Consider the following 14,281-nt stretch of genomic DNA (forward strand, 5'->3'; position numbering starts at 1 on the left):
TGGAAAATGAGTGTTACAACAAAAAATGTGGGGGTTCAATGGGTCATTTTTGGAGGTTGTAATGTCACTTTTAGTTCTGTGTTGTCTTCAGAGCTGGGCAGCTGGAGAGTGGTGACTCTTGGCTGGTTGTCCACCTCTGAAGGTGGTGTCCTGCTAGCAGCAGGATAGATGTAATGGGCAATACAATAACATGCCACCCTTACTTCCATGCTGCTGCCTTCAGAGCTAGGTGTGTGTGTGGGGGGGGGGGGAGCGGGGGGTGTTAATGGTGATTGCTGACTGAGAGCCAAGCTCCGCAAGCCCCAGCGCAGAATTAAAGATGGAAATACAGGCCTGTATCCAGTGGAGTGAGAAGGGTGTGAATGCACCCTCCCATGGTCCTCCAAGTAAGTGTGAGGCTGGAGAAGTGTGTTGCCTCAGACTCCCTCTCCCGTGCTTTGACTGGCTGAGTGGAAGGCTGGGCCTGATTTCCCCTCCCCCAGAGGAGCGAGGCCAGGGGTGAGGGGAATTCCTGTCTACAGGCCTGCAATATCAGACCATACTCTTATTACATCTGTGTTGCTGCTGACGGTGCCTCTGCCTTAAGAGCTAGGCTCTTGGCCTGTAGCTTCCAATCTGAAGGCAGCACTGCCACTTGTAGTAGTATAAAAGCAGGGATTGCAATATCGCAACCCTCCCCTATACAATAATCTTGTGGACCCCCCCCATTTCTTTGTAGTTCAGGACCCCCAATTTGAGAAACACTCCTCTCCCCTGTGAAATCAGCATAGCATAGAGTAAAAATACACAAAAGACCATATTTCATGATTTAAATATCTGAAATGATGAAATTTACAATTTTCAAAAAATCTTATGACTGAAATTGACAAAAATGGCCTGTGCATTTGGTATTCAATAGTGGAAAGTAAGGAAAAAACTGTGCATAGGGAGGCATATGAAGGATGAGAGCAAGGATTAGACAGGGTCAAAGTTTTCCAACAAAACTGATTTTTTTTAAGAAAATGTAAAGTTTTTCAAACTTTACAGTAAAGTTTCCCTGGAAAAATGTCTTAATTTTATGAAATTACGATCCTGACAAGGCAGGAAGAGAGGGCAGAGGTGAATTGTGAGAGTGAAGGGAGATGAATTTCAGACTGGGCGGAGCTATATAGAATCTTTAAAAATGAGAGATGGTAATTTGCCCAAAATCAGAATATATCATAAAAATTGTAAGTTTCCAAACAAGCATTTTTGTGTTCAGCTGCCATTGAATCAAACCAGCTCATTCCTGATGAGAAGTGTAAGAACATTTTTGCATGTTGGGCAGAAGAGACAGGAAGTCACAGCTGAGGAAGCTAGGGAGCTGAAGAAAATTATATTAGCTGCCGTAAAGTGATTAGAGCAAAGATTGCAGAGCAAAGATGAAGAGAAGAAGGTTACAATGGTTCAGGGGAGATGAACCATTGTTCTTTTAAAGTATATTTTTACTTTCCCTCATTCTAAGAAAAACACTTGCAACTTTAAGATTCTCTCATCTAAGTGGCTGAAGCAGCAGATCTGTGTGATTCTGGAATTAAGGTAAACTGAACACTCTGTGCTTAAATATTTATCTTTGTATTTCAAAACAAAAGGTCTTTTCAGAACAAACACACTAACAAGTTGACTTGTATTATGGTAGTGCCTGGAAGCCATAGTGAGACAGGGTCCATATTGATCAATGCTTCATAAAACATCCTAAGCCAAAGTTGCGGTCATGATGAACTAACGGACCAACTCCTTGATTGTGCAAAGACTGTGGTCTGAATGGCGCTAAGGGCTAGCTGCTCTCAGCCCCACTCCTTCAGCTGTTGGTCCCACCCTTCCAGAGGTGCGGAGCCAGCCCCACACCCAATACCTGCTCCGAAGCCCACAGTGGCGGTTGGGCTTGCTGGTCAGGCTGCTGGGAAAGGTGTGTAGTAGGTGGCTACACCTCCCACAAGCAGCCTCCAGTGCCACCCAGTGTACACTGCTTGGGGGTCCGGCAGCAATTTAAAAGGCTCTGGCCACCACTGGTGCTGATGCAGTGTCAGCCAGGAGCCCTGAAGCCCTTTCTGAATCGTTGGGTTCCAGGGCAGTTGTTCCCTTTCCCCCTCCCCTCAGTGGGCCTGACCTTTGCTGAGGGGCAGTCAGAAAAAATATCTGAAATGACCTTTCAAAGAGTCTTTTCTAGAACATTTGTATTTAAGGGAAGTTGATGTTTCATGTTGTAAATGTTGCTTTTTTCTCAAAACAGGGTTATTTTTGGAGAGAATTTACATATTGATCTGCGATTCCAAGTTATTGCCATTCCTTTCATTTTGTGCCATTTGCCCTAAGCCCCTCCTAGCAGATGGCCCAGATGTGGCCAATTCTCGCTGAGCTTTTTCTTTTCCTAATGAAGGTGGTTCCAGGGCCAGGTAAGTGGGAAAGATCATTAAATGAATGTAACACCATGGCTACGTCTAGACTGGCATGATTTTCCGGAAATGCTTTTAATGGACAAGTTTTCCGTTAAAAGCATTTTCGGAACAGAGTGTCTAGATTGGTACGGACGCTTTTCCACAAAAGCACTTTTTGCGGAAAAGCGTCCATGGCCAATCTAGACCCGCTTTTCCGCAAAAAAGCTCCGATCGCCATTTTCGTGATCGGGGCTTTTTTGTGCAAAACAAATCTCAGCTGTCTACACTGGCCCTTTTGCAGAAAAGTTTTGCGCAAAAGGGACTTTTGCCCGAACGGGAGCAGCATAGTATTTCCGCAAAAAGCACTGATTTCTTACAGTAGGAAGTCAGTGCTTTTGCGGAAATTCAAGCGGCCAATGTAGACAGCTGGCACGTTTTTCCAGAAAAGCGGCTGATTTTCCGGAAAAACTGGCCAGTCTAGACACAGCCCCTGAGTTTCAGAGCTCTTTCAATATAGTCTGGTAAATACTTTAAAACTGACAAGGAGGAACGACACAGATTTGGCCAAGACTGGAATAATACTACTACTTAATGTGAAAGCAGAAGAGTGATATGAATTAGGTTTAAACACAATCTTTCTGCCCTCTTGAACTGCCACAAGGAGGTGCTCCTGGATAGGAATACAGCACCGATAACATGAAGATCCCATCTTTAGTACGACTTTAATGCAATTTCAGGGTTGAAAATTGCAGTTACAAACTTAGCTGTGTCCTTGTAGCTGCACTAATGCTGTGGGTGATGGGAGGGTGGGGGGTTTAAGATTGCTACAAGCTGTGATTAGGTTCCATCTATATTACAGTTTTTAGCTGTTTTATAACCAGGCCCCCTGAGGAATTTCCTTCCATGCTTGAGTGATTCACCTCCTCCCCCACACACCCTTTCTCAAAGCCATCTATCAATAAGATCAAAATTCCTTGACTGTAGAGGCTTCCATATTGACTTTTAGCTCACCTCGGTGAATCAGTATAAATCACTGCAAGGCACAGTGTCTGCAACACACCCAATTCCTGATGGCTAGGCAAGCAGGAGACTGGGCATGGAAAATAAACACAGCTTTTTTATGTGGTAGCACAGAGCACTAATAACAGAGTTGCCAGCCCATTGGAGAAATTCTTGAGCACAAGTAAGTAAGTGGAGTCAGGCTCCAATTTCACAGTGTCTTTAAATGTTGGCCTGGGATCTACAGTAGCAAGGTGCTTCCATAGAAGATGGGACTAGTGAACTCAGTCCTGAGAACTGATGTCACTTGGGCATATCTCAGGTTTTCTGCTAATTTTTAAACCATATCCCATACAGTAAAGAGAAGGTTGAGGATCTAATGCAGGGAGAGGTTTCAATGCAGGGTAAGTGCAGAGATGTTCCATCTCAATGAAACTAAAAATGCCATAAACTATAAGGACAGCTCAAATGACTTTTTCAATTCCACTCTTCTTCCCATGTAGTTGACAACACAGTGTCTGGAGTGGTGGGTACCAAGGCTGTGCTGAGATGCCCCAATATCTCAGTGTCTTCTCTGATTTTGGTAGTATGGCACATAAGACCAAAGAATGGAAGTCACTGCTTATTGGCACATAGAGCTGATACCAAGACAGACAGAACAAACTGCACTAAGAGGATTACTTGGGAATCTTACCCTGCCCATGACCCTACCCTTCAGATTCACCCTGTGAGACTTGCTGATGAGGGTAATTACATCTGTGAAATTGTAACTAGTGATGGGAATTTGGACCAAGTGTCTGCTCTCATTGTGCTAGGTAAGAAACAACTTGTCTCTCTTTTTTTTTATTTAAAAAATTACCTGATTCAGCTCTGAAGGACAACGTTCCCTCCTTTTTCTCCATGCACAGTGATGCTGAAAATAAGGCATTAGAGAACTCTTCAATGAGAGCACTCAGAATTTTAATTTTGCAAGTTAATCCTCCTGTGTTGAGGGCAAGCAGACTGGCTGCTCATAGAGGGAGTGCAGGGATGAGGGTTTGTGTGATGGTTGCAGGGAGTTTTATGGAGAAGTGATACTTTTTTGCAGACTGTAAAAAAGGTAGGTACCCGGGGAGGGTTTGAGAGGTACTGAGGGCAGCTTGCTAAAGCAACAGTCTATATTGAATCTGGTATGGCAAATCTAATACAGGCTTTTGGAGGCAGCAACACAGCACTCATATGCTATGCCAGAATTTACACAGGCATGAGAGTGCACCATTAGCATATGCAAAATGGAACATGATCAAGTTTTCACTGGCTAAGGGAATGAGCCTTGCTCAGACAAAACTTTCAGTGAAAGTCAAAACATCCCTTGACAAGTAAGGACTGAATACAAAGTAAGAACTTTGGGATTTGACCAAAATGTTTAGTTTACTCACTCTTCCACCCCCCCAAAAGTGAAAGCTAGTTCACTAGAATTTTTATTAGTCAACCCATTTTCAAGAGGTCTGTGTGTGTGTATGGAGGGGGGATAGCATTAGGAAACTTACCGATCTTTTTCAGAAGCTACAGATTTTGTCTTTCTTGAACTTCCAGAACATTCTGTCCTTGTCAAGGCCTCTGTATTCCAGTCAAATTGGGCAAGATTTGGTGATATTAGAAGGGGATCATAGGAGATTTTAATATATAATCACCATCGTAATTCATGTTTGTTGTCTTGTTGTAGCTGTGTTCTTCCCAGGATATGAGAGACACAAGCTTTTGAACTCTGCCCACTTCCCTTTCATACTGTCAAATGCTTCATGCTTCCTCTGTATTTCTTCAGAAAAATTCCAGCTCTGATTTCACCTTGCTGTGTTCTCTCCAGTCTGTGTTTTGCTAACAGATAGTCATTCCCCTTGTAGTAGTTGTAGATTCTGAAGTCAGAAAGACCCACTCATCTAGTTGGACTTTCTGTATAATATGGGTTCTATAATTCCCTGACATAATTGCTATTTGAACTGGAGAAGACCTTTTTTTTTTTCCTTTTTTTTAAAGCATCCAATCTTAATTTAAAAATTGCCGGTCATGGAGAGTCTTTTGTCTTTCCTCTGGCTGCCTCCCCTCCTGCCATCATCATCATCATCAGCAGCTCCAATTTTTGCTGTGACTTTCATGTACAAAACAAAGGGGGCAAGAATTTCAAAAAGTAACTAGAGATTTTGTTTGTGCAACTTATGCCCCTATTAAGATGTTTGGATTCTGAAGAGGGTGGGAGTGTAGCACATTCTGAAAATCTAGCCCCTTCACGGTATCTCAGTTTGGGCACCCAAAAATTGCTAGTTAATTTTGAAGGCCTTGGTAGGGACATTTTTGCCTGCTGCAGTAAAACCAAATCCAACTGTTTCCTTGCTCTTCCGCAGTCCCTCCTGTGGTGACTCTAACTCATGAAAGTAATGAGGTTGTTGTGTGCCAGGCATCTGCAGGGAAACCAGCTGGAGAAATCTCATGGGCACAAGGGAGTGGTCACAGCACCGAGAACAAAACTCATCACACCAATGGAACAGTGACCACACTCAGCAGATTATCTCTGATCAATAGCACCAATGCCTATGTGACCTGCTTAGTTACCCATCCAGCTCTGAATCAGACCATAGAACTGTCACCAGGTGAGTACCACGTCTTTTTAACAGGGATCAGCTTTATGGTAATTCCCTGTGCTTCTGTACTTTTGTCAATTCAGACAACTGCCAGTGCAAAAGGTGAGGGCTAGGAAACTTTGTTGAGTAATGTGCTTCCCTGAACCTTTCTGTGGATAAAGCTCTAAAGAAACATTCTATAACAATAGATAAAAGTGGCATTTTCTATCCTCATCTTTCTTTAGAATGTCTAGAGTAATATAGAGGGAAGTTGTTGTAATGGGCCTTGGTGCTCCCCCACAATGCTCTTTCTCCTCCTCCTGTTGTAATCACTGGGGACAGCCACCATGTCTTAGGTAGCCACCAATTTGTCATACTGATCTTTGCAAGTGGGTTTTGAAGTTGAACCCTACGTGATGAATTTTGTCTAAGCCTAATAGAAAGATCAGCTTAGCACAGACCCTTATTACTGGCTCAGCCATGAGACATTTCCTTTGGGCTCACCTGATACAGCTGCTATCTATCGTCACAAGGGTATTTGTCCAATGCTTGAATGTGGCAATATGTAGGATGCAGTCCCACAGCAAATTCAGCCTTCAGAAAGAGGTCACCACTTGCTGTTTGTGTCTCTGTGAATGAGATGGCCAGGTGTCCCCATGACAAACTCCCAACACAGTGGACAACAGAAGACCCTTGGTCACAAACCTGTGCTTGACAGAGCACCCCCTTCAGGACCTGGATCCTAAAACATCCTCGGGGGAGAGGAGTGCAGTGGAACTCTCACAATTGCGCCTCTTATGTATCAGTTAAACAGAGGCCAGCCCTCAGCTCTTCTGGCTGCTTCAGGGTTTCAGGTGAAGCAAAAGGACACTCCACTGTCTCTGGGGCTCCAGGAAGATGTCTGCCTAATACATTGTGTCAGGTGTCTGTCTAGTCTTCATGAGAGCCTAATGTGAGAGATTGTAATAAACTGGCTACAGGTGTGTGTGAACTGTCTGTTTTATACATCCTAAGAGCAGAGGGGGAACTCCCCATTTCCTAGCTTAGGTAAAGTCCACTAGTTACATAATCTGTGGATTTCGCCAACAGGCTTTGTAACTTTCATCATCTCGGTGTCTTTGCAGAGTTTTCTGCAGATGTGACGCTTTCGCCCACTCTCTATTATTTCCTGATAAGCACCTCTTCATGTGTTGCTGTTGCAGTTATTGTTCTGATTTCATACCGGACTTTAAAATGCAGAGGTAAGCCATTTGGAACTTAAGTCACTTGCTGCTTCTCAGGGGGTGAAAAGTCTCCAGTATCACATTTCCTTGTAAACATGCAGAGTCAGTAATGTACCTCATCACTGACATGTCTAGCAGATTTCAACATACATTAGATCCGTACTGAATATATTTGTATGGAGGACGGAATCTAATTTGTGACTATGCTTTGGTATTGATGGGAATTAAGTCGATTGGTTGCAGGGGTATGACTGGAATAGGAGACAGAGGGGAAGGGGTCAATTGGCACCAAAGGAGTGGGGAGGTGCTTGTTGGAATGGGAGGTAGCTGTAGCAGCTGGAAAATAGGCGGTAGCTTGAGTAGTGTAAAAGCAGATGGACCATAGGGGCACAAGTACCCTAGCAGGAAGGCTGGGTGAAATGGGAAGTACGTGGAGTAGTATTTGAGAGATAGAGGGACCTAATTTACTCTTCTTTTCCAGAATTACTGCTTATCTAGTTTTACTTCCCCACTGAAGGCGATTCAAATGATTTCCCCCCGACATATTACATTGTAGATGTATTTGTTGAGGCAGGGCCAACGGAGGGGTGGGTGCTGGTGACAGGTGAGTCTGAATAGAGACAAGGTGGGCAGGAATAGAGAAGGTAGGGTACAGTGGGGGGAAGAAGGGGCCAGCTGCCAAAAGCAGTTGCCACCAGAGGATTGCAGCAATGACATTTTGTTTGCAGCAATTTGATGGGTGACATCAATGGTATACCACTGCGGTGCTTTGCTGATGTGTGAGAAGTAAAGGATCATTTCAAAACTTGGTTCCCCCTGCCTTTGCTAATCATATTCAATTTAGTATCTGTGAGCTTAACTTGCACGTATTTTTACTTCTACTAATGTGTTTGAACATGTTATAGAAATGGAAAGTAAAACAATTGCAAACCTGCTGGTAATAAAGGAATTCTAACAGCGACAGTACAACTATCAACTAAGCCAAATAGTTCAGCTGTGTTGAGATAAAAGCTTTTACATTAATAGTAGAGGAAATACAGATGATAAGTATCAATTTGTGTGTGTTATCCCATCAAACAATTTTGATCTGATGTTATTTTAGGTTCAGCCACCTCCTTATCTGGAATGGCTAATACTGCCACAATGCCAAATACAGTAAGTGGAATTTGTTCTTATTTTTGACTGGCCTATCCAGTTACATTAAAATGAATCTGATCTCACACTGTCCCTCATATGCCAATATCTGTTTTTTGTGTTACCATATGGCAATATACTAATGAAAATGTGACTTGTATGTTTGTATCTGTTTTTGTGAATGTTTAAAATGCAATGTAATGCAACATCTGCCATAAAAATATCAATACATTATTTATTAGCAAGATAATACAGTTTTAAGTTTGAGGTTTTGAGTATACTCACTTTAGCGAGATCAGAATTATAGTTTCCATGGCAACCTTAACTCTGACCTCATGTACTAGGGTCCTTGACTCCACATAGGATTCTGCATGAGTAAACAGATGACGCACATCCATGGCATTTTGTTTTTATCTATAAGTATAGAAAAGGAGCACTTGTTTTCTCGTATGTTGTTTTGTTTGTCAACCTGTATTATATAGCAGTGGCCCATGTGACATGATTGTATAATGAAAGGCCCCATGGCCTTAGCTTTCTCATTCCAGGAGAAAAAGGTAAAGTATTTGTGGATGCTGGCCATCTGAACGCTCTGATTTTTATAGTTAAAATCTAAATATTGACCTTAATGTTTAAAGCTTTCTAATACAATCCACATAATAGATAGATACAGTATGCAAACACGTACTAAACGTATAACCCTACTGAGGTCGGGGGGGGGGGGGAAGAAATCCCATGGGCTTCAGTAAAATTAGGATCTAATCTTAGGTTTTCACTGATATCGCTACCACTACAAAATTACAGCATCAAGAGATGTTCTTATTTTTCACTCCATGCTGTCTAGTTTCAGCCATTGTTGTTTAGTAACAGTAACTCTCTGTCACCTTATCTACACAGCAGCTTCATTTAACTTGTACATATTAATAACCTTGGGTATGTCTACACTACCCTCCTAATTCGAACTAGGAGGGTAATGTAGGCATACCGCACTTGCAAATGAAGCCCGGGATTTGAATTTCCCGGGCTTCATTTGCATAAGCCGGGCGCCGCCATTTTTAAATCCCGGCTAGTTCGAACCCTGTGCCGCGCGGCTACACGCGGCATGGAGTAGCTAGTTCGGATTAGGCTTCTAATCCGAACTAGCTGTACTCCTTGTGGAATGAGGAGTACAGCTAGTTCGGATTAGGAAGCCTAATCCGAACTAGCTACTCCATGCCGCGTGTAGCCGCGCGGCACGGGGTTCGAACTAGCCAGGATTTAAAAATGGCAGCGCCCGGCTTATGCAAATGAAGCCCGGGAAATTCAAATCCTGGGCTTCATTTGCAAGTGAGGTATGCCTACATTACCCCGCTAGTTCAAACTAGCGGGGTAGTGTAGACATACCCCCAGAGAATTATTTACAAATTTATGCAAGATGGCAAGATAGGCTTCATAATTTTTAACATAATAACCTGATGTGGACAGTGAAGAATGGAGGATGGTAACAAACTGGCTAAATCCTGAGAGGTTGCCTGCGGTTCTTGTACCTCTCAAAGGAAGAGGTGCAGAGGAGAACTTGCGCCATTGGAGACTGTGTTAGTCCCCTTTGGCATGGGTTCCTGCTTCTTCTCTCCTTTTGAAATGTACAAAAGCTGCAGGTGGCTCTTGTACATTTTCAAAGAGAGAGGTGCAGTGGGATATTAAGCACCCCCGTTATCGACTAGTCGATGGAAATTGCATCAATTACTCGATTAGCTGATTAGTCAACATTTAACATGTCTACTGCTGCGGACAACTCCATCTCCATTTGTAGGGGGTGGAAGTATTTTGTCAGCAAAAGTGCTGACAAACAGCATTTACACTGCCTGACTTTTAGTGACACAGCCATTTCACTAAGGCTTTGTCTATCTACACTGCTTTTCATTACAAATGAAGAGATATCTCCATATTCAAAGAAGTGATTCCGGGATGTTTGTGAAAACAACAAGGTTACCATAGAATTAAAGGAAAATCTAGGGAGATTTTTTTTTCTGAGGTGGTAATTAGACCTAAGCCCTTATCAATAACCCCACCACAGTTTCTGAATCATATAGGGTACAGCTACACAGCGGAGCTATGTCAGGAAAACAGCATTCTGCGCATATTAATAGCATGCCCATTGTTTCAAAATTATGTTTATTCTGGATTCCTGTAAATTTCGTTGCTCAAGGATTATGGAAGATGCCAGAATAAGCTATTTATTTTGAAATTAGTGCTGTGTAAAAAGTGCCAAATTTTGAAATAAGATATTTCAAAATAAACTACACAATTTGTGTAGCTCAAGCTGCATAGCTTATTTCAAGGTATGTGCTACTGTGTAGATGTACCTTATATAGTCCCAGACAAGTACAATGTTGCTGCCATAAATGGTGATATATGGAAAGGGAACAAGAGATTACAGGGCCTGAACTGAACTGGTCTTGTTCTTTCCTGTAATTGGTTGGTAATTTATGATGTAGTGGTTGTTAGTAATATCATAGTGAGTAGGTGCTGGAACTATTTGTATAGTGGGGGATATTAAGAATGATTGAACCCAACTGTAAAACCGCAGCAACTATGTGTATAGGCACCTGAGGCATGGACCAGGCCCCCACTGTGCTGCTGTATTTCTTTCCATCCTCAAGTGCCACCATTTTTCCCCCATTTATTTCATCATTCAGGGTAAACTGTAGTGTGACTTTACATGTCACTGTCCTGATTTCAGCCATTTCACTTTTTACTTGGGTCTGTTTTGGGAATGTAGTGTAAAAATCTGCTTAACGTATTGACTTCCCTCCCCCCTGTGTATTGCAGACTGAGAATAAACTGAAATTTGCATCCAGGCCTGAGGAAGTTAACACATCTAACTCTTACGCCACAGAAAGCATCTATCAAAATTACAGTGTACAACGCATGTATACAAATGTTAATTCTGTAAAAACACAAAGGCAAAGAGTCTAGCTTTAGTTCAGCCACTGACTCTATCAAGAATATCTAACAAATCCTGGGACTGTTCTTATGCAGAGCTAGAAGTCCCGCAGCACACGAATATACCAGTTCCAAAAGTTCAGGCCTGTTTGTCTTGGAAGACTTGGCTTTGCTCCACCTATCGCGGATTCCTCTCAGCGCTTAATTATTTTTATGTGGCTGGTTTTCATAATTGGAGGAGTTCTTATTGTCTATATCGCTCAGGAAAATGGAGGTAGAAAGATCAGTGGGAATCAACATGTAAATTTTCTCCCTCTCTGGAGATCCATAAATAGTAAATACCTTTTTAATGACTGAAATTTGAAGGCCTAAGCTTCAGAAACTTACATAAAAATTTCATGTGGGAACTGGAGCTTTGGGCATGCAAAATGAGATCTTGTGAAAACATTGAACTTGCATTTTGACAGTCAAACTGAAACTAATACACTCCAAAATCCTAGGGAGAGGTAGCCACACATTGCAGAATTCTTTAGCTGACAGAATTAAAAGATGTTTTACTACACAGAAATAATGCTTTACATTCAGAATTAAAACATGGGACTGGTAGCAGCTGATTTAACTTCTATCCTCTGACTTTTTAATTTTTTCTGAGTTGTATAGACTTTGCATATGTCATGACAGATGCCAAACAAATGCACTTGAACTTGGTATGGAAATGGAACTGAGTGATGGGCAATGTTGAAAAGTTTTTAGTTCAAGTTAACATCTAAAAACTGTGAATCTGTACCCAAACCTCTTTGACTACTTAGAAATGTATGGACATGCAGTGCACAGATATTTGTGTTAAGACTTCAACACTGAGCAACATAAAAAAATACAAAGGGCCAGGTTGTGGGCAGCCTGTGCAGGGGCAGAAAGGGAGAAACGTGCTCCTTCACATTCTTGTGCAGCCTTTTGTGCATCTTGGTATGTGGACATACATGTTGTTTAATACTGGGACGAAAATCTCTCAAGAACAGACTTTGTCATAACTAAAGCTGGTGGAAACTTAGTATTTCCATTCTGCAGGATCCAGTTCCATTCTGATTTGGAATGATATGTAGAAATTCCAAAATGACCCATGGATAGGAAACTGAAATATTTTCAGCTTGGAAAAAACAGAATGTTTCTTTTCAGTTTCTCAAAAAAAAAAAAAAGTAAATGGCCACCTGCCTGCAGAAGGGGATAGCCGAGGGAAGCCCAGAGGTGTCTCCTTTTGTGTAACGTGGAGCCCTAAAAGCTCTGAGAGCCCCAGCTTCTGTGCATGGCTCAGCTACCTTGCCACTGCTAAGAAAACTGCTTTTGAGAGCAACCAACTCACTGACCAGGAAGAACTCAAGATTCAGGGGCAGTATTTGTCATTCATTTGTGGTTATTTTTAGTATTTTTTGTGTATATTTTTATTTTGTCGAAAGCAAGACCAGATGTCGTGGTAGTCACTACAGTAGGTTGATAATGAACCCTAGTGCGAAAGGGGTATTTGCATTTGGATCTCTGACCCACATTATGGGTTGGGACTAGAAAATAAAGTTTCAGTTGGTTGTCAGTGTTTTGGCACTCACTCACGGTGAGATACTGGCTACTGAACTGGGTGGTATTCTAGCTCCTCATGGATGGCCTGCTGCCACCCTGGGGCCAGACAACGGAGTGGAGCATATGCAGGTTTCAATGCCAATTGGAAGCATGCAACATACAGAGTATTAATATGGCAGCAGCATTGTTTCAGATGTTACATTCAAGGCAATTTTAGCTCGATGCTAAAATAATGATTATATTTATGTGCATATAATATATAATGATCTGTACCAACATTGAGGCATTTATTTCAATAAAGCTGATGTAAGCAAACAATGCAGTATTTATAATTGATTGCCAATCAAATGTGTCAATCAATTATCAATTGATTAATAATTGATAACTGATTAAAATGTAACTGGGATTATATTCTTTGAGAGGGGTTCTATCAAATATGGATTAATTTAATGATAACCAATTTTGGAGAAATCAACTGCGATTGGATTTATTGATTAACAGTAAAAAATTCACATATACAGGGAGGCATACAGTCACCAACAGCTGTGGAAGACCTTTCTCTATACAGTAGTTCATTGACATCCTGAATCCAGATTGCACATGGTTTTACTTCTTCATGCCCTTGTATGGTAATTGTACCCTTGTCACCATTATCATGTATCATTCTGATCCTTTTCTATTTCCTATTTTTGGGACACATTCTTTTTTTCTTAGGCTCTTTCCAAGGTTCCCTGTTCTACTGCACCTTTATAACTGTCTCAACACATGAAGGTTAATCATTATTTATGCCTTTTTCTAGACATATTTATTTGTTTCAGGGTTTAGAAATGTATTATCCACAAGTTATCTCCTACACCAGTTTTCAAAATATGCTAAGGCTTACTGTTCAGTCAGAGTCCATTCTCGAAAGTTAGTTTGATCTTAACTGTGAACTCTTATGTCTTTAAATCTTTTTTGGTTTATCTGAAGTGTCGACAAAAGAGACCCTTACAATACAAAAACGATACTTAATAAGAGTAACAGAAATGGTTATGATATTTTGATAATATTTTTGTAGGAGTAAAAATGATCGTAGATCAGCTCATTTATTCATTTTTACTGCTTACTAAATGTAATTTTGTAGGGATTTTTTTGCCACTGATAGACATCTCTCAGGAAGTATTTCTAATCAATGTAAGGAATTTATCAGAAGTATTTATAGACTGATCTCCCTCTTGATAAATTTAATGGATATTGTTTCTTTTTTTATGCATATCTTTGTCTTGTGGTGAGAGCTAAACTAGAGATTATGGATACAATTTGTGAATTTGTTCACTTTAGACCTTTTCCAATGACTTTCAAAATAAATTGTGAGACTCCTATGTATTTGAGGCGATTTTGGATTGGATCCATAAATTGGAACTGTTCATACATAATGTAGAAAATGTTTTATTTGTTC

General features: G+C 41.3%; 1 protein-coding gene across 2 annotated transcripts; it reads left to right on the forward strand.

The window, feature by feature from the left end:
* Positions 1–287: 287 nt before the first annotated feature.
* Positions 288–13,993, forward strand: LOC102456291 (cell surface glycoprotein CD200 receptor 2-like). Of its 2 annotated transcripts, XM_075909522.1 has the most exons (7): positions 288–1,557; positions 2,252–2,414; positions 3,899–4,210; positions 5,777–6,022; positions 7,117–7,233; positions 8,318–8,370; positions 11,158–13,993. In XM_075909522.1, exons 2-7 carry the CDS (start codon positions 2,348–2,350, stop codon positions 11,302–11,304), a joined length of 942 nt encoding a protein of 313 aa, XP_075765637.1. In that variant the 5' UTR covers positions 288–1,557; positions 2,252–2,347; the 3' UTR covers positions 11,305–13,993. The 2 variants fall into 2 exon arrangements, with proteins under 2 accessions (XP_075765637.1, XP_025041032.2); XM_025185247.2 differs by having other exon boundaries at positions 288–2,414.
* The last annotated feature ends 288 nt before the right edge of the window (positions 13,994–14,281 follow it).

The sequence above is a fragment of the Pelodiscus sinensis genome, chromosome 1 (genome assembly GCF_049634645.1).
Source record: "Pelodiscus sinensis isolate JC-2024 chromosome 1, ASM4963464v1, whole genome shotgun sequence".
In the NCBI taxonomy this organism is placed as follows: Eukaryota; Metazoa; Chordata; order Testudines; family Trionychidae; genus Pelodiscus; species Pelodiscus sinensis.

Excerpts from the sequence above, each read along its gene's own strand:
- LOC102456291 (XM_025185247.2), top strand. The coding sequence starts at position 2,348 with ATGGCCCAGATGTGGCCAATTCTCGCTGAGCTTTTTCTTTTCCTAATG. Across the intron at positions 4,211-5,776 it reads GTCTGCTCTCATTGTGCTAG|TCCCTCCTGTGGTGACTCTA; the intron begins GTAAGAAACAAC and ends GCTCTTCCGCAG. Across the intron at positions 6,023-7,116 it reads GACCATAGAACTGTCACCAG|AGTTTTCTGCAGATGTGACG; the intron begins GTGAGTACCACG and ends GTGTCTTTGCAG.